Genomic DNA, 26,229 nt, shown 5'->3' on the forward strand with positions numbered 1-26,229 from the left:
CCCTCCTTTAAATTTTAACAGTAAAAGGGAGATAATCCCTTGTCAAATATTGTAGTTAGTTCCTTTGTAAACAATTTTTTTTTAAATATACAAAAACTACAGTGAAAAACAGAAAACCAACTCCAAGAATATGAAACCATCTATGAAGCTAGTAACTTTTCTCCTTCCTTTTTCAAAATGGCGACCAACATGCCTGATAAAGGTCGAAAGCTACATAGCCCGAAACATTGCACAAATAACACTCAAGATGAGAACAATAGTCCAATTGAAACAAGTAATACAAATTATATTACTAGTTTTAAGTTTATCTTAAAGACAATATATTCCAAGAATAAATAAACTAAGGATATAAAGTATTACTGGTCGATAGAAAACACTACAGAATATGACTAATGATTTTTAATTCACTGCAAGGCGAATATCACTCTGACAAACCTCGGCTTCCTGCTGCCTACGAGCCTCCTCAGCAGCTGCTGCGGCAGCAGCTGCAGCAGGATCCTGTTGAGCCAGAAGAGAAAGTCTTTAGTTTACAAAAACAAAATCATTCAAATACAGAAAAGCGACAACACTTTCTTTGATAAGCATGTAATTGTTATTTGTCTGCAATCAGAATGGAAATATCAATTAATAAACTAGATGAAGGAAGGCAACATACAAAGAGGTTAGAATACTTAGGTTTAGCTACTTTACTAAAATATGAAGGAGAACAACAAAATAACAGGATTTCTAAATAGAGATTTTGTTTTTTAACATCTGGAAATTGATTGGCAAGAAAGATTTCAAAAACTAAATCTACCTCATAAGATCTTTTTTTAATGGGATCATAGTTTTGGAAGTTAAAAGTAGCATTAATATAGAACATTTAAAAAAAAAAAAAATAGAAAAATGGTAAAAATATGAAAGGAATTAAAGATATTTTAAGGATCTAATTCCCGTTCAGCTTGGCATAGGATGAAGAATTCATCCTCGGTGATCTTCTCTCACTGGTTAGCATAAACAAGCTGGACAGTCAAAGATCCAGGTAGTAACAATTAAAAGTAACCTGGCACTACTATCAGGATCTTTGACTTCAGAATCTGGATTGGTTAGGGATATTATGTGACTGAACTCAAGATCAGTGAAAGTGGGCTGCAATGGTCAGACACACTTGCTCAGAAAAAGTCAGCTCAACCCAACCAAGCTGATAGAAGTACAAGTCAGTATGTTGCTATTATATACCATAGGAGATCATCGGGATTATATACCATAGGAGATCATCAGGATTATATACCATAGGAGATCATCAGGATTATATACCATAGGAGATCATCAGGATTATATACCATAGGAGATCATCAGGATTATATACCATAGGAGATCATCAGGATTATATACCATAGGAGATCATCAGGATTATATACCATAGGAGATCATCAGGATTATATACCATAGGAGATCATCAGGATTATATACCATAGGAGATCATAGGTATTATATACCATAGGAGATCATAGGTATTTAGTCTATAAAAGACTTGAATATATTATAAAAAACATAAAAAATGTAGTTTAAATTCCTAGGATACTAAGTTCAACACACTGCAAACTTAGCACCTGCATAAACAGAGTTACAGCTAAAAGAATTCACAATTACAAAAGGTAATTTGATTATATAATAGTAAAAACAAAAAATGTTAAATAGAAAATGGGGTTCATCAGCAGCGTGTGCATTTTACTTTAATTATGATTTTATCTTAACCTAAGAGATATCCAAAGAGTCATAGTAAATTAATGAAAATCCTACAATAAATAAGAAAAACCTTGTGAATTTCTAGCAATTATTGATGCCTTTTCCAGAAAGACTGAATGGCATGTACAAGTTGAAGCAAATGTAAAATATCTCAAGTTTGGACTCCAACATCCTGTGTGGGCAGAATGTTGCCGAACAACATTCCACTAAAGTGCAACTAGATAAGTTGTATTGCTTAACAGAAGTAGGAAGATGAATTCTTTAAGGTTGGCATTAGTTCTAGCAACACTAACAGAAAAACAAAAACCAAGATCATATCAATAACAAGGAAAACCTATAAAAATAAATATCGTTTGGAAAGTCATGTGTTATTATTTAGTCCCAAATATTAACTTTAATGGACTACTAATAAAAACAAATATTAACTTTAATGGACTACTAATAAAAACAAATATTAACTTTAAGGGACTACTAATAAAAACAAATATTAACTTTAAGGGACTACTAATAAAAACGAATATTAACTTTAAGGGACTACTAATAAAAACAAATATTAACTTTAAGGGACTACTAATAAAAAAAAAATTAATTTTAAGAGACTACTAATAAAAACATTTTAAGAGACTACTAATAAAAACATTAATTTTAAGAGACTACTAATAAAAACATTAATTTTAAGAGACTACTAATAAAAACATTAATTTTAAGAGACTAATAATAAAAACATTAATTTTAATAGACTAATAATAAAAACATTAATTTTAATAGACTAATAATAAAAACATTAATTTTAATAAACTAATAACAAATATTAATTTTAATAGACTAATAACAAATATTAATTTTAATAGACTAATAACAAATAATTTTAAGAGACTAATAATAACAAATAATTTTAATAGACTAATAATAACAAATAATTTTAATAGACTAATAATAACAAATAATTTTAATAGACTACTAATAACAAATAATTTTAATAGACTACTAATAAAAACAAATATTAACTTTAAGGGACTACTAATAAAAAAAAAATTAATTTTAAGAGACTACTAATAAAAACAAATATTAATTTTAAGAGACTACTAATAAAAACATTTTAAGAGACTAATAATAAAAACATTAATTTTAGAGACTACTAATAAAAACATTAATTTTAGAGACTAATAATAAAAACATTAATTTTAGAGACTAATAATAAAAACATTAATTTTAATAGACTAATAACAAATATTAATTTTAATAGACTAATAACAAATATTAATTTTAAGAGACTAATAATAACAAATAATTTTAAGAGACTAATAATAACAAATAATTTTAATAGACTAATAATAACAAATAATTTTAATAGACTAATAATAACAAATAATTTTAATAGACTAATAATAACAAATAATTTTAATAGACTAATAATAACAAATAATTTTAATAGACTAATAATAACAAATAATTTTAATAGACTAATAATAACAAATAATTTTAATAGACTAATAATAACAAATAATTTTAATAGACTAATAATAACAAATAATTTTAAGAGACTAATAATAACAAATAATTTTAATAGATTAATAATAACAAATAATTTTAATAGACTAATAATAACAAATAATTTTAATAGACTAATAATAACAAATAATTTTAAGAGATTAATAATAAATAATTTTAAGAGACTAATAATAAAAACAAATAGACTAAGCTATAAATAAAAAAATTAGTTTATCATGAAAACATTCTTTTTTAATTTTAAAGAAAAAATATTTTGCATACAGTTTTGAATTTACTTTCTGTCAAAATTTCTAAATTAAAGAGTGGTTATATCTAAGTTGATACGTTTCAGTCAGAGTCCATTTGATTTGCAAATTCAAAATTACAACATCAAGTGCCGTAAACTAAGGGAATACAATAAAAAGCACAGAAATCATCAACTAAAAAAAGGAATATGTCAAAGCAACAAATACTTCAGTTCTATGAGCAAATAAAAACAAATATTATTAATTTCAAATTTGCAAAGTTAAAAAAATACTAGTTTAAAATATTGATTAGTGCTTTTGTTAAGCTAGTAAATTAAACTTAACATTTGTGTGTACACTTACACATATTTAATATGATTTAATATATACGAAGTGATCAATAACGTTACAAAGAGCATTTATAATGCTTTGCAATTATATATTAACCATCTATATCGGCGATTTCAGAGACTATTGATAAATCAAAATTATGGGGTTGAATACTATGTTAACACCCTATGTTAATTTAAGATTAGTTCAGCAGTTAAAAACAGGGGTTAATTTGGTATTCAATCCTATCTTTTCTCAATAGTCTTCAAAACTGCTGGTATAGATGACTAATAAATAATTGTATAATATTATAAATTAAATGTCATTGAGAATTCTCTTATATATGAAGAAATATTTTACCTCTTTCCCTATAATCATTTAGCATTTAAAATAGCTTAACTGGAACAATGTTTGAAGTATGAAATGAAACATGAATTTAGAAAAGATAATCGAATATGAACGTTTTCTTTATTTTAGTACATGATTAAATATAAATACTAAAAATAGTTATAATAAATAACAATGATCTTAATAAATAAAATAGTTATAACAAATACTAAAAACAGTAATATGAATAACAATAGTCTTAAATAATAAAATAGTCATAATAAACACTAAAAACAGTAATAATGAATAAGAATAGTCAAAAAAATAAATAATCTACAAAAGAAAATAAAGACATCATAAATAAAATCATTTTTTTTCTGGATAGACAAGCTCATGCCTTTGAAGAAAAATAGAAGATTTATATCTGCAAGAGGGAGAAAATAAAGCAGTGCAGTGCTAATAAAGTAGCAGTACAATTCAGAAAGAAAAAGTTATCTTAAAATTCTAATAAACTCATCTAAAAAAAAGAATGAAAATAAAAAATTCAGTCTTGTGTATGAAAAATTTTGTGTTTAAAAAAAAAAAAAAAAAAAAAAAAATCAAGTTTGTGTTGTAAAAATAAAATACGGTGTTTAAAATAAAAAAGTCAATTTTGTGTTGCAAAGGATAACTTGTATTCAAGGTGCAAGATTATTAAAATATTAAAATCAAAATGCTGAACTATTGTTGTTTCGTATTTTAATCAATTATTTACAAATGACAGTTAATCTTTGTAATAGACAAAACAAATACTGACATTAGTAAACAATTTCTTATAAAAGAAATGAACATACTTCATGTCTTGATTATCAAATGTTTTGATCGTTTGCATGAAGTGACAATTTTCCTTTTCTGTAATTTTTTTAAAGCTAAAAAGTTCAGCATTTTAAAACTTAAACAAATGCTAAAAGATTGAAATCTAGAAAAAGAAAAAAGTCATGGAATAGATTTAGAAGAAGAATAAAGATCAAAGAAAGGTGAGGAGGAAGATAAAAAGAAAAGATATACAAGATCTACATAAATAAAACTTAGTACTACAGGATTCTGCCAAGATCCGACCAGATCCTGCTATCATTAGCAAGATCACGAAATAACACAACATGAAACATAACGGAACAGATGTTGGTGAAGACAAAAAAAGACAAAAATTGTATTTCTATTAAACAAACAATAACATCAGGAAAGAACGTACAAACTTTTGGTGTCAGTTCAAACCATTTAACCTAATGAAATGTTTTTTATTGGTTCAATGGCTCCATAAATCAAGGTATATATGACTATTATCACGTTGACACAATGCTTCTCATTAGATCAGCAAAACAGTCTAATTCCTTAAGCTTGCTGCCAACTTCAGATAAGACAGTACAAAGCAACAAAAACACGACCTCAAAATGTTAAACATGAAATGGTTTTTATTGGCTTCCCAACTGCCATTAGGAAGTCAGATTGTGATGATGACTTTGAGTCTCAGTAAAACAAGATATATATATATATATATATATATCTATGGCTATAATCATGTTAACATCACAGTTCTCATTAGATTACCAAATAGAAAAGTGATATTGAGCCTGGTCAGTCTCAGATGAATTACCATTTCGGAAAACCAGTTGCTGCAAACATGCTTTCTTTTGGTTACTGCAAAAGTTCCAGAGGGTCTCAACTGTATATGTAGACAGGAACTATTTTTGCAGATAAGAGTTCAACGAATTTGATTATGGGGGTTTACTTTGAGCCAGCTCAACCGACTGCAGAGGAATACAGATCAGAACAGTAGAAAAGTATCAAATCTGTTCGACATTTAAACTCGTCAAAAACAGCAAAATTTTTAAACTGACATTTAATGTTTACAAAAGTTGACACATTAAGTAGATATACTCAGTGACCAGATGCAATTGATGTAATATTTTTGCATTGTTAGCTCTTTTGTAATTTGTCTCCATATATATTCAGCATGATGCTTCAACCTCGTTCTCCTCAATTTTTTTTTCTTTTTCCAGAGTTTTTCAGATGAGGAGGAATAATTTGTACCATTTTAATAAATATGACTACTATTTCTTATTCAAGTTATTTTCACAACGTTTCAGTCAATGTCACCTCTGACCTTCAGGTGCACCCTTTTGAACTTGTGAATTTATACAGAATTTCAAACAGAGATAAATTGTATTGTTCTCATTCCTCATACACAATGGATAAAAGCATTGACTAACAATCTGGTCTTTTGACTACAAACAAAGTGTAGAATCTGTTCTAATACTACGCCTTTTCTGTCCTCAATCAGTGGAGGAGAAATCCTTCTAGACTAATGCAATTTTTCTTTTTGTGGAGTGCTTTTTTTTATTTTTTTTTTATTTTCCCCCACATTAAAAACCGACCTCATGGGGAGACAAGTAAATAGGAACAATCAGGTGACAGTATTCTTGAAGTTGAAGGTTCAATCCTCACTACAGATAATACTAATTAAGAATTGAATAAACATTAATTATTTAACATTTCCACCTGATCATGATGGAATGAGAATAATCTACCCAATTGATTAAAAAGGGGTTAGTTCAAAGTTATATATATATATATATATATTCCCGAGTATGATATAAACATGACCAAATATTACAAAAATAATATGAGAAAATAATCCAATATAATCAGGACTGACAGGGGAGGGGGGTTCTTTGCCTGGTCGTAAAATATGCTTAAATATGGTATTTTAATTTGTCCAGTATTTGGGTGCCATCAGCTAGAATCGAAACTGAAAGCAAAACTCGCATTCAAAACTGGTGACGTTACCACTGTACTAACGTGACATAAATGAACCGAGTAAAAATAAACTAATATGAATGTACCAAAATATATAACGATTTTTTCAATTTTGACCCTTTTTTAACTCCTTATAAACTATTTTAATCAGCTAAAGACCCATAAAAGAACGATCTATAAAAAATTCAATCATTTAAGGCCTCTAGTGCCTCTCTGCGACTTAGTTTCAGAAGAGCTAGAGTTTGAAAATATGGAGACAAACAGGCGTAGTGAGTTTTATAAATTAGATAATAAACAGAAATTTTAAAGATTCTGATTACTGGTTATTTAAAGTTTTCAGTTGTTGAACATAAACATATCTTTTCTCTTTCAATTAACATTTCTCTTGTCAGCTAATCCAGATTATCCGACGGTTTTTTTGTTTTTTTTAGACATGTTCTTTGTGAATTTTGGTGCCGGAAATTTCAAGTTTTCAGCTTTTCTTAGTTTGTATTATTTAGATCGACCAGGTTATTCCCTGCTCATCTTTAGGTTGTGTCGGCTGGCTAGCGGTCAGTTATACCATTTTGTGTTTACAATTTCAGTCGGCTAAAATTTCCTTGTTCAATCCTAGCTTTCACAAGCATTTTTTTTAAAACTATTTTCACTATCTATTGGCTCCTGCACAAAATCCTGCCATAAAGTAACAGTCTAAACAGTTTTGAATAGAAGAGTTAACAGGAAGTGGGGGAAACAGATGAGAAAACAGAAAAACAGGAAACAGAAAATATAAACAGAAAAAAAAAAAAATCGAAATGAACAAAAAATAGAAATAAACAGAAAAAAAAAAAAATGCACAAGACAAAAATAACAGAAAAGACTTTCTACTCTTAACAACCATGAATTTGGACATTCACAAATTATCAAATGATTGTCACAAAAGACAGACATTTCATGAAGACCTGGAATATTCATGATTGTTATAAAATAAAAAGAATATGTTTTAACAAAAGGTTTATAAAAAAAAAAAGAAAAGAGAAAGCAGATATGGGAGAGTATAGGCATTTAAAAGCCATAGGTTTTTATAGGTTTTTAAAGCATAGTAAACCACATCAATCTGTATTTATAAATCCATATAACCAGCAGTGTGCCAGTTTGTGTCCTTTCAATATAATGAAATGTTTTATAAAACAAATAACATTACAAGATTTTTAATAATTATATAAGTTTAATCATAAATTCGGTTGTGCAAAGCTTTATAAATTATTACTTCTTATTGAAAGAATTTCAATGTTTTTTTTTTTTTTATATGAAAGACACATTTCCTCTGCTTATATGGACAACAATTTTTCAAACAAACCTCTTCACTGGTGTCTTCAGCAGGTTCCTTAATCGACAAGAGAAAAATATGTTAACTAGATTTATTTGGTACTTATATGGAGTTTGATTTAAAAATTATTTCATCATGAAAGTTCAAAGTTTTACTTTGTTATAAAGATAAATTGTCATTTCTTATTGAAAGTTAATTTTTTTTATAAAGACACAAGTTCTGATTATATGGATTTTGCAATTTCTAACAAACCTCTTGGGAAGTTTCCTCGGCAGGCGTCTTAATTGATAAGATGTGAGAAGCAGAAGAGAGAGAGAAAAAGAACAAACATTAATGCCTACATAAAAAAAACATCACAAAGACAAAGCAAACAATTATATTAAAAGACAACCACTAAAAGTAAGAATTTAACTACATAATTGAAAAAATAAAGGTTATAATTATTCTTATTAAATCTTTATATTGTATAAGTTCAAACTAATTGGTGTTGCTCGGGATGCAGTAAAGTTATTTTAATTTTTCATTTTTTTCCCATATCTTATTCCTTCATCCTCATTCTCTAAATGTTATGAAGCCAGTTTTTACCTATATTTGCATTTTGTATAATTCTAGACATTCTCTTCTGATGAGAAGCATTTAGCTTTAAAATGCCATGGTCTAATAATGGAGCAAGGCGAGACAATAACATGTGCTTCTCGTAAAGCAACAAAAATGTATCCTTGCTACTTTTGCATAAGCTTTCAAATTAGTTATGGCCCTGTGCAAGATTCACCTACATATAGATTAGTCCTAGAGTTATGTGGATCGGCACAAGTAAAGTAAAAACACATTACAAACCTGTTATTTGTGTCAAGTTTAGCTAATTACAACATTTACTCTTAATTCTTTATGACCTGGTTGAACTAATTCGTTTAGTCATAAATAAATGAATATAACGGCATACATAAAATAGGAATTGATTCATACTTAGTTCAGTATCTGGATAGATGCCAGATAACAGATTGTAACTGTCCATTGCTTACTTTCAGTATGCTGCCATCTGTCTCAGAGAGTGGAGGATTTCGTTTGTTGTCATAAACACACTTTTTCAAACACTATGAATAATAATCAAAGTAAGTTTATGAAATGCCAAAAGACTTCTAAATAATCACCTAAAAATGACAATCAGTAAGAGGATAATATTTTATATTGAAGGATCAAATAGTTGTCTCCCTTACAAGTTTTTTTTTTTCGTTACCAGTTGTCTTAACAGGATTAAGTAATCTTTAAAATAAACTGTAGCAAAATGTGTTATATTGTCAATAACATGGTACAAGAATAACAAATGGAAATTGACCGGTCATAAGCACAATTTCATTTATTAGTTTCAATGTGATTCAAAAATTGTTACAGTTTTTGGAAACATATTTTCATCAAATTTTAAGAAAGCAATGTGAAAATTCTTTAAAAGCAAATAAAAGATTTAGTATAAACGTTGATATCATTTAATTTTATCCTAGAGAATTATCAATTAAGTTTATAAATTTAGAGACAAAAGGCGAGTACATATATCTTCAGGTTAATACTATTCAAAGGTGATAAGCAGAAAGTTACAACACAAGCACACAAAAATAAACACATATTTATGAATAAACTTCATTAATTCATATCTCATGTTTCATCAACTTTAGAAGATACTTTGACATTAATTTCCTAATTTGCATATGATTAAAACACATTAAAAATCATAATTATGTTCAGGTGATCAAATTTATTTCTCAAAACGAGAAATTATTAATAATCATGATTTTAATAGTTTCAGTTTGTTTTTTTATTATTTCATTTTTATTTTGGCAGATGGAGATATACAAGTTGGCTTAGGATTTTTAGGGAACATTAGTACATTCCCTTAGATATATAAAACTGTTTTTTTTGCAAATAAATATTTAAACCTACTAGAGTCTATTTAAATTTTTCTAAAACTATATGTACCTGATTCTCACATGTAAAACGTCAATTTCACAAAAAACGTACGAATATAACAAAAACTTAAAACTATTTCAGTAGAAAATGTGTCTAAGTTGTAAAATATAATCCTAATGCTGAAAAGGAAAAGTTTATATTAAACAGCAAACGAGCAGTTTCACAAAACCTGAAAATTAGATTCACTGCAATACAAGCATAGCAAGATAAACATGATATACTACTACAGAAATAGCCGAAGAATCAGAATTAAAATATTGTATCAGTAGATAGGTCCATTTAGTAATTATTACTATTAACAACATAAATTACACGAAAGAAAGTAAAGTTGGGAAATTAGTTGAAAACTATTCTCCTTAACCTACTCATTTGTAACCTACTAGTAAAAAAATTAATATTAATAGAGGTTAAATACAAATTATTTACAAATTCTCAGCAAAGCAGCCATCTTTGTTTACGTTACTGACAAAACAAAGATGGCTGCTTTGCTGAAAATTTGTATTTATGCAAACTTTAAAAGCTTATAACCTCTATTAAATATTTCTTTTTTTTAAACAAGTCACAAATGAGTAGATAAAGGAAAACAGTTTTTAACTAATTTCCAGACTGTATTTCCTTTCAAGTAATTTATGTTGGTGATAGTAATAATTAATCTCCATTCTTTTCTATTTATTAATTTCATTTCTATGGCGGTAATAAAAGAAAATGAATAAGCAAAAAGAGACTCAAAGATTTTTTTTTTAGTAACGTTCATCTTTGAAAAAGTGATTTTCTACAAACATTTCTCTTCTTATGCTGCAAATGGATTTCATAAAATTATTCAGAATTTTGCAATTCAATTCCTTTTCTCATAAAAATTAAATTTGCGTCTGATTATTTCTTTTTCGTTTTTAAGATCAAATCTTTCCTTCTTTGTTCATAAAATTACATTTGCATGATTATTGAAGTGAGCTAAGATGCAGATATGTTCACTTATTACATATTTTGGTCAAAGTGTTACCTGATAATGCCAGAGTATTACATCAAAAATAATTTCTTTTTAAATGATTTAACATTCCCATTAAAAGTATGAACAATTTCCGTCCGTTTCATAATAGTTCTTATTGTTCAGCTTTCACCTCCATACATCACAACACTGCTTACACATGCCTGATAGACTCTTTCTTTGGCCAACAGTGGTAACATTCTGCTGGTTAGTAATGACAGAAGTTTCCTGAACTTACTTCCTCCACTCTTAACTTTTACAATCACACTAGCATCTTTATACAAGCATAAACCATTTTTTTCTTATGTGATTGCAGATATCCATATTTCAATTTTAAATTCATCATTTTGTTATTGCAGATTTCATAAGGATAGCTAAAAACACAGTCATTTTTGTTTTACTTTTTTAATATTAGAATTAATTTGAGGGCAAAACAGTCATGTTCACACATTAGAGAAGTCATTTTTTATCACTTTTGGTTTATTTTACAAAAGAAAATTCTGGAAATACATCTTTCAAAGACTAGTTTGATACGGCATTTTTTAAATTTATACAATCAATCTGTTAAAAAGGAAATAAAGTGTGATTTGGCATGATTAAAATCAGAAAATTGGAAGAGAAGCTGCAAATACCTTTAATATGATTCCATTACACCATTTTGAATTGTTATTTTTTGACGTATATATATATATATATATATATTAGCTATAAAGATAAACACAAATTGATCTCATACTGAAATCTATGCTATTGAAATTAGCAAGAGGTTATAGAATAGAATACTATTTTTCTTAAAAAAATAGAGACTATACATTAATAAAAAGTACATGCAGACCTGAATTACACATATGTATATGTAAGTTTACACATAGATATATAAGTATATTCATATGATAAAAAGTACACGCAGACCTGAATTACACATATGTATATGTAAGTTTACACATAGATATATAAGTATATTCATATAATAAAAAGTACATGCACACCTGAATTACACATATGTATATGTAAGTTTACACATAGATATATAAGTATATTCATACACATAAAAGGTTTATAGTTCGTGATTTGCACTTCTGGCATTTGAGCCCAAATGCTGAATGTTCAATGCATAAATTAGTCAACTAATGATCACACTCCATAATGACTTCTGATATATCTTAAGTCGGACATCATATCTTAGGAATATAAAATCATATGCAAGGGTACAAGATGGGTTGAGTAAGAATTTTCATTCAACTGGAATTAAGGTTGATAAAATGACTAAAAAGTTAACGTTAAAATCTAATTCAGAGATTTTACAAGACTTTTTTCACAAGTTAAATTGAAGGCAACATTTCAAGGGATAAATGATTCGGAATAATATCAAAATGAAGACAACAAGGGGGACATAGTTTCAGTCGGCAATCAGGATTTCACACTTGGTCAAGCTTTTAGATTCAAATGGCTACAATAGATGATTAAAAAAGTTGAAAGAAAAAAAAATTTAATTGAAGTCGTTTGAATGAGACAAACTTGGAATGGCTTAAAAGGTAAAGAATCTCAGTTTGATTGGCATTTAAGATGAAAATAAAAATGAGAAAGTTTGAAAGAAAAGCATTATGATACTACAGAAGAATTTGTCGGGTTTGAAAGAAAGCTCAAAATACAGACACGACTTGTTAGTTTTGAAAAGTTGCAAATGTGAATATTTAGTCCATCAGTATTGACAATAATGAGAGCAAGTTTGGCAATGAGCAATGTTAAAGAATACAAGAATCGACAGATTTTAAAGAAGCCAAAGAAAATCTAAGAATTAAACAGAAACATCAGTTTTAATGCCTCAAAGAAGCAACACATTGTTTTTATTGATAAATAGTATGAATACTGCGCGACGAAAATGCTCAAAGCAATAGTTGATAGTATTTGCATAAGTGAGCCATATCTGTGAAAGACAAATGAAGAGACCAATGAAAAGCAACTATAAGCAACCACAGCACATTTCTATATCGTTTTAGTGAGAGCTGTACAAAGGCAACATGTATATATGGTGGAAAGGATTATTCCATTTCAGGTTTTTAATTATACAAAAACTGTTTTTTTACAATTAACATTCATGTTTTTAAATTAATTAACATTCATGTTTTTAAATTAATTAACATTCATGTTTTTAAATTAATTAACATTCATGTTTTTAAATTAATTAACATTCATGTTTTTAAATTAACATTCATGTTTTTAAATTAACATTCATGTTTTTAAATTAACATTCATGTTTTTAAATTAGCATTCATGTTTTTAAATTAATTAGCATTCATGTTTTTAAATTATTAGCATTCATGTTTTTAAATTATTAGCATTCATGTTTTTAAATTATTAGCATTCATGTTTTTAACACTTAGCATTCATGTTTTTAACACTTAGCATTCATGTTTTTAATAATTAGCATTCATGTATTTAATAATTAGCATTCATGTATTTAATAATTAGCATTCATGTATTTAATAATTAGCATTCATGTATTTAATAATTAAGTTTTTTTTAAATAATTATCATTTTGTTTACTAATTAACATTTTTACTAATTAACAGGTTTTTGTAAATAGTTTTCTAAATTAAAATATTTAAAAAATAATTAACAAATTTTAAAAAAATTAACATTCATTTTTTTAATATTCATTTTTTTAATTAGCATTAACTTTTTAATGACTAACATTCATTTTTTAATTAACAGTTTTTTTAATAATTAACACTTTTTAAAAATAACTGTTTTTTAATAATTAACACGTTTTTTTTTAATTAACAGAGTTTTAAACATAACATGTTTTTTTAAAATAATTAATAAATTAAAAATTTTTTTTTAATAATTAACAGATTTAAAAAAAATAAATAACAGGTAGTCAGTGTTTCAAGATGTTTTCAAATCCTCACTATTTAATCGTCTCTGAAGAAATACTAAAATCAGAAATAGTAGTCTAAGTTAAAGCAAAGAAACAATAAAAGCAAGCTTAAAAGATGAAAAGCCTTGCTTTATTAAAACGAGGATTGCAGCATCAGAAGTTATTTTGTGTTTCCAGCATTACAAATGGAATTTACATGGAAGCTGCCCAAATCAAAAGCTGATAAGATTTAAAGCGACTTCCAAGAACACCTTAAAAAATGCATCAATAAAAATGAACACCACATGAAAAGATTTGTTTTTCACACTTGTTTTTGTCAAAGTTTTGTCAAATGCTAATTCAAAATAAACATTGATAAGAAAAAATTATTTGAAAGCTAAAATTTTGTGAACATTTCAGAAACTTTCATCGTCCGTTTCTTATTGATGCACATCTACTTGGATTCATGTTTTTATATTTCATCAAATCTTAGAATTAACAACTTGATTTCGTTATCAGATGGGCGTTTGAAAAAGTATGAAGTTGTTGGAAAATTTGTGTTGTGTATATCAGCAGAGGCACAGAGTACACAAGCAAGACAATGAAAAAAAGGCAGCACTCTAGCCCCTTTTTTAAGAACCCTGACAGAGATGTCAAAGAATTCAATGCCACCATGTAGTGATCTGACCATTGCTTGAGTGTGTTTGTATCGCATCATGATAGCATTAATGACTGTTTGGAATGCCATATGCCTCTAAGATGCTGGCTATTTTTTTTCTCTATGTACAGAGTCGAATGCTTTGGAGAAATCTACAAAGAGCATGACTGCTTTAAGGTTTTTGGCTTTGCCTTCTTCGATTAGTCTCCTGACAATAAGAATTTGACCAGAAGGAATACAGCTCGACTATGTGTTAAATATATCTTGGCAAGATCATCCCATTAAGCAGCAACTTTATGGCAACCTACCTGCCATATCTACTACCATCAGAGAGCAACACTTATGATGTACTGGTTACTGCAAGAGGAGCAAGCAAGAACTGATGGGAAATGTATTGCTGTGGACTACAGCACAGGCACACGAGCATAGGATGACGACCTAGATCCATGTACATCCAGCAACTTGCACATGATGCCAACTGTGATCCTGAAGATCTGAGGCAGCTGATGGAAGACAAGGAAGTCTGGAGAGAAAGAGTGTGACATTGGTCCAGGTAAGGAGCCCGACCATATAGATAGATGTTGGGAAAAGGTTGTGAGCCATTGATTTAGAAAAAAAAAATACTAAAAGATAAAAATAAAAACCATTCACTGAAATCTGCCCTTCTGGTAAATGAAGAAAAATGATAATATTTAGTTTTGATAAATTTAGTGGAGAGTCTGGTCTCATTTTAATAATTCATTCACCGACATGCAACAAGACTTTGGAGGAGGAGAAAAAAACTGTTCAGTTGACATAAAAAAAAAAAAAAAAGATTGTCTTGCAACTCCTTTAAAAAGACATTTGCTTACACTTGAATTTACCTTTACACAATTAACATTAAAACATCAAATTTTAGTTATTTACAATTTGATATAGTTTTTGCACAAGCAATCTTCAGTATGCTACAATTATTCAAGTATTATGAATTGAACCGCGTTTTAATGACTAAAAAACATAACTTATTCTTTAATTTATAAGAACATACAGACATTATCTAGTAGCTGCTCATATTTAAAGTGAATTAGAATTTCAATATTTTTTCTATTAAAAAATGATATAAAACATTTAAAAATTTATTTTAGACATATAGAAAACTATTGTCTTAAATTTACATTTTATAAACAAAATTGATACGAAGGCTAAGTCAACACTAAAAAGAAATATTCTGATTGGTCAGAAAATAAATTTTTTCTAAAAAATAAAATAAAATAAATAAAAAAAAAAAAGATCTGCTTATGCTGAAAATATTTTTCTGTAGATCAAAGAAATTATTTCCATTAACGACTGTCATTATATTACGTAATCGTGATGCTATATAATCCAGAGTAACGATGGTATATTTTTTAGATTAAGCCACAGTTCAATACATAAACACTGAACAACTTTACAGAGCTTAGCGTGCATCACAGTCATGATAGACTTGAAGAGTTAGTACATATACATGATAAGAATTAGCTGGCAAAGCACACGACTAGGTTGACATGGGTTTTGTTTATTTTACCTCTTCATCATCACCTCCACGCCGTCTACGAGAACGTCTAGTTTCCTGAAAAAGTATTTGTGCATGTGACAATCATTGCTGACATTAGGATCAATTTATTGACCAATATACACCAAGACTAACATATTAAATAGTTTTCAAAAAATGGAATAAAATTCTTGGAGATGTCTTGCATTTAAAACATCTTAAAAGTATTTACACAAAAAGAGAACGAAAACAGAATTATATTCAAATCAGTGATTTCTCCTATTTTAGGGAAAATATATTATTAGTAAAAAATTCCAATACAACAAATATATAATACTCATATCATTTTAACGGTTAGATGGTGTGTCTTACACATGTTTCAGCGAATGGCATAGATTAATCAAACAATTCATCAGAGACCCATATTAATCCATAAAAAAATTTGTTTTGTTTTTTTTATGGAAATAATATTTTCTCTCTCATATATGTGAGAGAGAAAATATTATTTCCATAAAAAAACTGAATTGCTTATAGATTTATTAATATGGGCCTCTGATGACTTATTTGGTCAATCTATATCATTCAACAAAATATATACAATTTGAAAATTATAGTGTATATTATAAAAAAACATTTTAATGAAAAAAAAAAAAAAAAAAAAGAAAAAAAGCCTGTAGAGCTTAGTAGAAGAAAGTTAAGTTCGTTTTACAAACAGATTGTTTTATTTAACTCTGCTCTAGGAGGTGAAACAAGGTTAAGTGCCAGTTTGATAAAAGCGTTTCTGTGGAATGAACTGGATTCAAACTTGGCAAATCCAGGTTTTCAGTCCATGTTATTAACCACTTAGTCACTGTCATCACTTAGAAACAAATTATTTATAGAAATAAAAGTTAAGTAAAATAAAAATTTAAATTCTATGTCTTAAAATGTATATAAAAAAAATTACTTTGTTGCTGTCCTGTTCTAAAAAACATGTTTGAAATGTTAAATTTAAAAAACGATTGTGGATATATTCAAAAGACCAGTAAGTTTGGTTGGATGTCCTGCTGGCTTGGCTGGCCGAGAGTAGGCTTTAAGCATTCCTTGAATAATTGTGATGGAAAAGCACTCAGAGCCAAGTCAACACCTGATAGTCTCCCAGTGTGTGGTGACATTGATAGACCCACATATTGTGAGCAATTGCTCCACATTCTATGAAAAAATTAGTGCCTTTTGTTATTAAACTATTCATCCATTTTAGATAGGTAAAATATTAAATAATATACAACATGAATTTGCATAAAGAATAAGTGATATTCATAAATTATGAGAAATCATGTCATCTTCTATTTATAAGCGATTATGTAAAATTCAAAGAAAGGCATGAAGCACCATTGACAAAAAAAAATGTTGTTTGATAGAATGGCATGAAAGTTGGCATAAATAGTGCTTCATGTATCAGATATAGCAATTACTGCCCTCCCTCTCTTTCCCCAAAAGAGCTGTTACTGATCTACATTCAGTAAAGTTGTAAGACTACTTAACTGACAACATTAAGGGGGAGGGGGTGTAAAACAAATAAGCAAAATATCTTATTTGTTATACCAGCATTTTTTTAGGTCTATTTTTTTATTTTTTGTAAATCATAAATGAAAACGAACGATATTAATTATAAAAATGCAAAAAGAAACAAAAAATAAAGAAAACAAAAAATTTAAACCAAAATGAAAATTTAAAAAGCAAAAATATTTTAAAAAACAAAAAAAAATAAATAAATTAAACAAAAGAAAAAGTTAACAATTTTACTTAGATAATTTTATCTTTTATAAAATTAAAAAATATTCATTTGGTAGGAAATTATATTTTTAATAAAAAGTATTTATTTTGAAATCTGTGTTTGAATCCGAGATTAAAGAAAAATAACTTTTTTTTGCATGAAAATCATGTCACATCATTGATTCCAAAACCTTCCATTAATTTTTCTGTTTTAACTATGTTCTTTGAACTGGCCACTGTGATGCGGTACACACTGGCATGAACGTTAAGATAAGAGTTCAGTTCCAGCTATATTGTATCATTTTCACTAATACCGATCAGGAAAAGTATGAATCTCTGGCTCTCCTCTAGTTGTGGGTGAAATAGCAAGTTGGACTAGACACTGCGTCTTTACAAGTCGACTAATAAAGATATTAAACTGTGTAATAACATAAGTTTGCAAACTTGCAGAGGTTAAGCACCACAAGTATGGACATCAATACAAAATTTTTTTTTTTTTATTTACAGAAAATATTGCAAAGTTGAAAATCAATCTAAACAAAATCAATATGAAATATTTCAGGAAAATGAAAAATTCTAAAATCTGTATGAAATTTGAGTAAAACCCTTTATATAATCCATAAGGGTAAATTATTCTTCTCTGAGCCATAACCAGACAGAAGTCTTAAGTATTTCTTAATTATATTCTTTGAATTGCCCGTATTGAAGATTGAACCTTCAACTCCAAGAAGTCTGTCACTTAGACTGATTATTATTTAGAACTTATATTTGTCCAAAATTCTAACCTGACTCTAAAGTTCAAAAAGACATGAGTCAAAGGTTACAACGGTTGAAACCTGAGAATAATGGTTCGAATAATACAAACAAAATAGATCTAAAATTCTTCAAGAAATAAATGGAAAATTCTAAAATCGATGATGTTTGATATGAAATATTATTGCAAAATCATTCTAGACAAATATTTTGAAAGAAAGTTAGAAAATAATTTTATTTTAACACATTTATTTGCACAGTTATGTGCAAAATATATATACACCAAGAACTTGATTGTCCAGAAGAAGTTTCAAAATTTCTAACCAAAAATCAGTATCAAAATCCACCGATACTGTATCACTGCATATTAAAATAGAATTTAAATCTTACAACCACTCCACCATGAATAACGGTTTTATTTAAACAGTTCAATTTTTTGCATGTGTACTTCAATTAGAATATTGGTGTATTTCAACAAGAAATATGCACTTTTTATTTTTAAATTTTACTGATTACCTGATCAAATTAGGAGTGTTAATTATCTTTTTCTTTGTCACCTACTTTTGGTATTTGGGGGCCATGAATATCCTAGATAACGCAGTGAGCATGTCATATAGCCATGCAATCTGGTCCGTACGGTTGACATATTGCTTCTTACGCATTGAATCTTTCGGTTATTTGGAGTTGATGCAAGAGGTGGCACATTGTACTTGATCGAACCCTAACTCAAGACATCAAGTGTGTAAGCTATTTTCAATTTAACCGATACAAAGTATCCAATAAAGCACAATTAATGCAGTATTTTCTTCCAATTTGCGAGGCTCATATCCACCTGATAATAACACAATCATTACACTGCATATCAGAAATGTTTGCATTGCCGTATGCAACGTTGCAGGAACAGACAAAAATAAATATGATACCAGCTTAAAAGTCTCTTGTTTCTGCTTCACTACACGCTGGCAATAGACAGCAATTTCTTTTCACTGCACGCTGACAAAAGCCAGTCCATTCTCACCTTCACATTACATGTTCATCTCCTTTGACTTTTTCCTTCACAACGACGTGGTGTCCTTTTTTGTTCAGACGCAAGCCTGATCATACTTGCCAATTTGCATACATGTTTAAATGCTGCTCCTACTGCTAATGCAATTGTTTGCCATCCATCCTCCGGCTGCTGCTGTTATTTTCATACATGCTCATATACGCTATGTTACATATGTTTCACTGCCATGCAACATGACAACGCAAACACAGGTTGAAAAGATGGTCGGAAATGTGCCAAGATGAATTTCCAAATCTATGTAACATAATGGCAAACAGTGACTGCATTTAACAGGTTACGAAGGCAGCATAAAATGGCTTTGATATAAAGCAGAGTGCCATCTACATGCATGCGAGCCTCAGCTCACCTTGACAGACATACCAGCCTCCCAACAAAGCCACTACACTTGTTATGGATTTCATGCCGTTTAAACCTGGATTATGATGTCTGGGTCGTAAGGAGTCAGAGTTGGACTTGTAATAATGCTAGGAGTCTGAGTTAGAATTTTTAATCTTCAAAGAATTAACAGATTGAATATTGGAAACTTTGAAATAAGGAGTCAAAGTTAGATATTTTGGAATTCTATGAGCTGGAGTCAGAATTACATTTCATAACTTTGTAAGAGCATGTGCTCTCCTTGCTTGCCAACAATCACTAACCCCGACACTGTTTCTGTGGTCTTCTCTTATCTCCTCTACTGACCATGTCGTCATCTCCAGCATGGATTCACAAATAAAAACAAACAATTCAAAACACAAACGCGAGAGAAGCAAACAAAAGATTCCAATAGATTCCATACATATCTAGATGTGCAACACCATCACAGGAAACAACCCACTAAGCGCGAAGGTCAACATCTACATCTTCTGTTGAAGCTGTGTTCATTAGATGACATCAGCTCATTTGGATCTGCTGAGCTACAATCTGTATTCGTCTTTCGCAAATTGGAAATCATCTTCAATTGTCACAAATCCAAGATGGTTCATAAACTGTCCCTAACAGACAGAATACTCATTACAATTTCTAAACCTGCCCAAACTAACCCAAAATATATTGACCCTGGTTTAAACTATAGCAGCACAAAACCCCTTGCTAGGATCCCCTTCTTTGAACAGATGAAGTGCAGCAATGAGACAGATAATACACCATTGTTATGTAATAATTAAAATTTGAAAATAAAATTAGTTTCTAAAATGGTTGGAAATACCAAGAGTTTATGCAGGAGAGATTCACACAAAAAATTAAACCATTTTAAATAAAAAGCAAATTTTTCATGGTGTGATGATCGCAAGGCAACAATTTTTGATGCACAAAAATCACAACTTTAAATATAAGAAGAGATTAAAGTACCGAAGAAAATCAAAAGATTTAAGTTACCTCTGCAGGTGCTTCATCCTCCTCTACTGCATGCCGTCTGGACGAACGGCGGGTTGTAGTTTCTTCTTCAACTGCTGCAGACCTTCAAAAGGTAATAAGAAATTATTAATAAGAGGATCTGGAACAATTAATAAAGCAATATGAATTACTTTGTTTTAAATTTCAGCAGGAATTTCAGTACTGAAAAATTGTATTATTGTCTTCCATGTTCTTTGCTAGGACAGGGTGATATTTGGAAATTCAATGTTTTATTTTTATTAAGAATCCTTGAACCATAAATTCAAGGTTATTTTTATCTTAAATTCAAGGGGAAAAAATTACTTTGTAATCGACAATTCAAAGGCTTCAAAATTACTTTGAAAACACTTCTTTCTTTTTACAAAGGCATCACCACTTATCAAGGCCAAGAGGCCACTTGAGGGTAAGGGTAAAAGAGTGTACAGTAGACAATTGGACAATAAAGTACTCTCGTTAGTAATGGAAATTCTGTAAATTTGTTAACTTATATGGACCAGTTCATCAAAAACTTGTTTACATTAGACTTGAAGACAACTATATTGTAGTCAGCTGGAAAGCGTAGAAAACGGATGTTAAATACTTCTTTTAATCCTTATTATTAGATTAAAATAATAGATTAAAATACAAGGTTTATTTATGGTATTGTACATAGTTGAAATTAGAAAATGATTTTTAAGTCTTTAAACTGTCGATTAAAAAGTCATTTCTGGCTTGAATTGAAATTTAAAAAGGTGGATGTCAGGAGAAATGGTTCATTTCTACTGCTAAACTGAATGAAAACAATGTACAGACTAGTACTGAAGTGCTATTATCGCCCCCCCCCACAAAGAAGTTACTTAACACATATAGAACATAATACTCAAGTTATACTATCGATTTTTTGCAAACACCTTGTATACCTAATAAAATAAAATTGTTAGTTTATTTACATCGAACATCTTTATTATCGATTTTAAAAACTTAAAGGTTTTGTATTGTTTCGACAATTATTCTCATCTTGTGTGTAATTGGCTCAACGTTTTGATCGTTGAAACCTACAACCTTTGTCAGGTGTGAAATCCATGTTTTTTTCAACCAAGGAAAAGGGGTTAGTTCTGTATAGTAAGAAATTGGACTGTGGGTTTGAGGATGTGTCTGCCCACGGTTTTCTAAAACATTTTCTTTTCACTAATATTGACAATTAGCATAAGGATTCACTTAAAATTGAATCATAAGTCTTAAAAAATACTGTTGTGACCCCTGAAAATTGACCATTTTTTTAATAATTTACAGACATCCTCAAACCCACGGTCCAATTTCTTACAATACAGACCTTACCTCTTTTCCTTAATTGGAAAAAAAAAAAAAAAATGACGAGGCTCGTAGGTTTCAACGACTTTATGTATATGCAGTCAGAAGGTTTACTAATTTGCATATTGGTCTTGAAAAGGACATTTTATTAATCAATTTTTTTTTATTCAATGATAGTTTTGTTTTGAAATATTTTATTTCCCCCGTTTCAAATGCTCTTCTTTAGTAATTTTCAACAAATTGTGATCAAGTAAAAAAGCAAATAAATTGGTACCAAAATTACCAAGATATGTTTATCTAGTTATGCGTTTACAAGTTATGAAATTCTTTCAAATAACCAACTTTGCAAAATGCTAGCCAGCCAGTAAAACCAGCTAAGTTTTAAAATAAAATTATATTTAATGTTTTATATTTAATTTTGTTCCAGTTCTTTCTTTTAGTATTTAACAATAAACTTTTCATTTCGTTTTTAATATTTGATCTACCATATAAAGTTATCTTGTTAGGTTTTTAAAGTTGGACCTAAAAAGCATTTGAACTGACATTTCAAATTTGGATTCTGGTGAGTCAAGTTTCATTTGTTATTGTTGCACTATAATAACATACTTTGCTAAAATTTATTGTTAAACAACTGCCATTTTTTTTTTTTTTTTTTTTTTTTTTTAATTATGACAAAATCAAAATTGGCCAGGTAAATAACTCATTTTTGATAGAGTGATATACAAGTTTTCTCCCTTACAACTAAATTTATTCTTCTTTTTGGTATAAGTTTCAGAAATGTACAAACAAATACAAATTCAAAACGAAAATGACTTAACTATAACTAGTTAGACAAAGGTTTAATTTAAAAAAATTATACTGGTCGTTTTTTTTTGCTTAAAACTTGTAAGATTTTCCTTGGTGATCAAGTGTAGAGTATCAATTTTATCAATTTTATGCAAAGCACTGAACAAAAGTCGAGAAATTCTTAAATGCACATAAAGAAATAATCACAGAAAGAAAATTAAAAACTTCTTGTAATACAGTTATTACTATTAGTTCCATGATGTTATTTATACTACAAATAACAGTTATTTATACTACAAATAATTTTATAATGTATTTTTAGTTATTTAGGAAACTGATTATGTGCTGCATTTGCATGAATTTTAAACTTAATATTAAATTATATATTTTATTCTTTATGTAAATACAGCCCCATCTTGCTACGATGTGCTGTTTCAATCATATTTGTTTTCATCAGGCAAGAAAAATTAAAATACAAAAATTAAAGAGGTTCCAGACCTTTTTGAATTTTGAGGAGAAAAAATGTCATGACTGGCAAAAAGCAAAAATTAAAGTTCTTAAATAATCACCTTAAATTAAAAATCACCAACTCATATTTTACATTGAATAGAATACAAATTGTCTACTTTACAACTAAAAAAAAAATTTTTTTTTTGCTTCTTGCCAGTCATAGTATTTTTTCTCTCCTCAAAATTTGAAAAGGCCTTTTTAATTTTTGTATTTTAATTTTTCTTGCCTAATGAAATCAAATATGATTGAAACGGTCTGCACATCGTAACAAGATATGACTATTTACATAAAGAATAAAAAAAATATAATTTGCTTTCTTTGATTGAACACTATCAACGACCCTTGTTGAAATTCAATTATTCTTAATTTTTGGATATCTTTCTACCTGGAATATAATATATATATATATATATACACACACACTAGCAGGCCGCCCGGCATTGCCCAGTCATAAAATATACATAAATATTAGATTTTAATTCAAACAGAAATTGAGACAGGTGTATGCGAATATGTTTTTTCTAAATAGTTCACTTCTTGTAAGTTAAAAAAAAAAAAAAATATAAAATAAAATAAAAATAACTAAACTGAGATTGAAACTAAAATCTAAGGACAGTGAGTCAAGTACGATAACCATTAGGCCAGCTTGACCCAATCTTTAAAAAGTGTTTTCAATTTATTTTTGAGATAACGAATCTGTCATTAACCATTCATGCATGCGCATTCATGAAACAGTCAGCAAACAGATAAAAATCCAACGACCCTCACCAATTTTTCAATTTTGACCCCTTAGTAGCCGTTTTCCTGGATGAAAACTGATTAAAAAGTTTTCCACATGTCTGAGTATCCTATATACCAAATTTCAATCTGTAGACCCAAAACCTGTTGAGTATACAGGTTGATAAGTGTCCTCACACTCACATATGATAAGTTAATATTTGGATCCTATTTTATCAGTTACTAGGCGAGACATAGCAGTTATGTACTCACGCGTCATATCAGTGTAATACAAAGTTATGTTAACATTTCAAGGCCAGACTGAAGTAGCATTTAAAGTGATACATCAAAATTTGATTCAGTCTAGCCAATTTTCATTTGTTATTTTTCTGCCATCATAGCATATGATAACGTACCTAACTACAATTTATTTCATATATTACTTGGTGTGGTTCAGATAATTGGTAAAATAAAACATTCTTAAATAATCACCTTAAATTAAAAAAAAATCACCATATTTTACTCATATTTTACATTAAAGAATGGAATATGCATTGTCTACTTTACAACTAAAAAATTATTTCTTTTTCTGTACAAGTTTATAATGCGTAAACATAAAAATTAAAAAGATAAAATTACTTCACTCTAGCCCGGGCAACACCAGGTAGATACAGCTAGTTAATATATATATATATATATATATATTAACATTTATTAAAATGAGGAAGAATCAAGTAGAGAAAGCTGCATTCACCGATATTCTCTTTAGAAAAAAAAAATAGTTTAAAATAACCTAAAATGAGTGAATTTAGGTTAATATAAATTAATAGAAAAAAATTCTTAATTTTTTTTTGTAAATCTATCCATTATGAACTAGAGATGATCGTAGAGAAGGGTTGGGGTTTTTTTGTTAAAAAAAAAAAAAAAAAAAAAAAAAAAAACAGCAAATTCCGATTTTTTAATTTAATAAACATATATTGATTATAAAAAAAAAAAAAAAAAAAGAAAAGAAAAGAAAATCTATGCAAAAGATGAAGATGCAACTGGTGAGATTCACTTGCTAAGAAGTTATCATTTCTGCAGTGCTTGCTGAACTCCACGGAAATGCTGATACAGAAAGCGTTGTGTCCAGTGATAAAAAATATTTGAAAGAATTTGGTGTTCACCGATTGATAATCTCCTCCCACCCACAAAAATATTAATTTTTTTTTTTTTTTTTTTTTTAAATATTCAAAGCATGCAAAAATAGAAATTAAATTTAAAAAACATTGTATTGCTATTCTGATCTTAATTGTTATTTTCCCCAATGTTTCAGCCGATGTAACCTCTGACATTCTTCTGGTGTATCTTGTCAAACTCTGACACCTATACTGAATTTCGTACTGAACCTTTTATTTAATCCATGGAGGCAGATTTTTCTCTTTCAGTCAGCCATAAGTGGGTAGATATGTTAATTATGCTATACCTATTTATTTTCCTTAAGTTACAGACGGCAGTGAATTATACAGATCAATGTCAAAAGAACCATAGAAAAATTGGATTTTTATACTCAGGGTTATTTAGGCAACAACAACTGAGAGGCACTAAGGCTACTACTTCAGAATGTGTACTCCCCATTCATCATCAGGTGAAATCCAATTAAGGATCGGGAGTACGAGCTGTGAAGCTGAATTTTTGCAGTTTTAGAACATCTGGCTATGAAGATTCAAGCTTTCAAAAAAGTTAATACCAAAATAAAGAAAGTCAGGTAAGGTTTATATCGATAGAATAAACATCT

General features: G+C 28.6%; 1 protein-coding gene across 50 annotated transcripts in view; it reads right to left on the reverse strand.

The window, feature by feature from the left end:
• Positions 1–26,229, reverse strand: part of LOC145292850 (uncharacterized) — a 200,518-nt gene that overhangs the window by 71,107 nt on the left and 103,182 nt on the right. For 12 of the 50 annotated variants that reach the window (XM_080138930.1, XM_080138910.1, XM_080138934.1 and 9 more), the window contains 5 exons: positions 21,132–21,213; positions 16,235–16,279; positions 8,479–8,505; positions 8,257–8,283; positions 436–498 (listed from right to left, as the gene is read on the reverse strand). In XM_080138930.1, the coding sequence (XP_079995056.1) occupies positions 436–498; positions 8,257–8,283; positions 8,479–8,505; positions 16,235–16,279; positions 21,132–21,213 (244 nt within the window). The remainder of the gene's footprint in view (positions 1–435; positions 499–8,256; positions 8,284–8,478; positions 8,506–16,234; positions 16,280–21,131; positions 21,214–26,229) is intronic. The other 38 variants (XM_080138950.1, XM_080138935.1, XM_080138920.1 and 35 more) reach the window with 13 other exon arrangements.

The sequence above is a fragment of the Euprymna scolopes genome, chromosome 14 (genome assembly GCF_053919585.1).
Source record: "Euprymna scolopes isolate OS-2025 chromosome 14, ASM5391958v1, whole genome shotgun sequence".
Taxonomy (NCBI): domain Eukaryota; kingdom Metazoa; phylum Mollusca; class Cephalopoda; order Sepiida; family Sepiolidae; genus Euprymna; species Euprymna scolopes.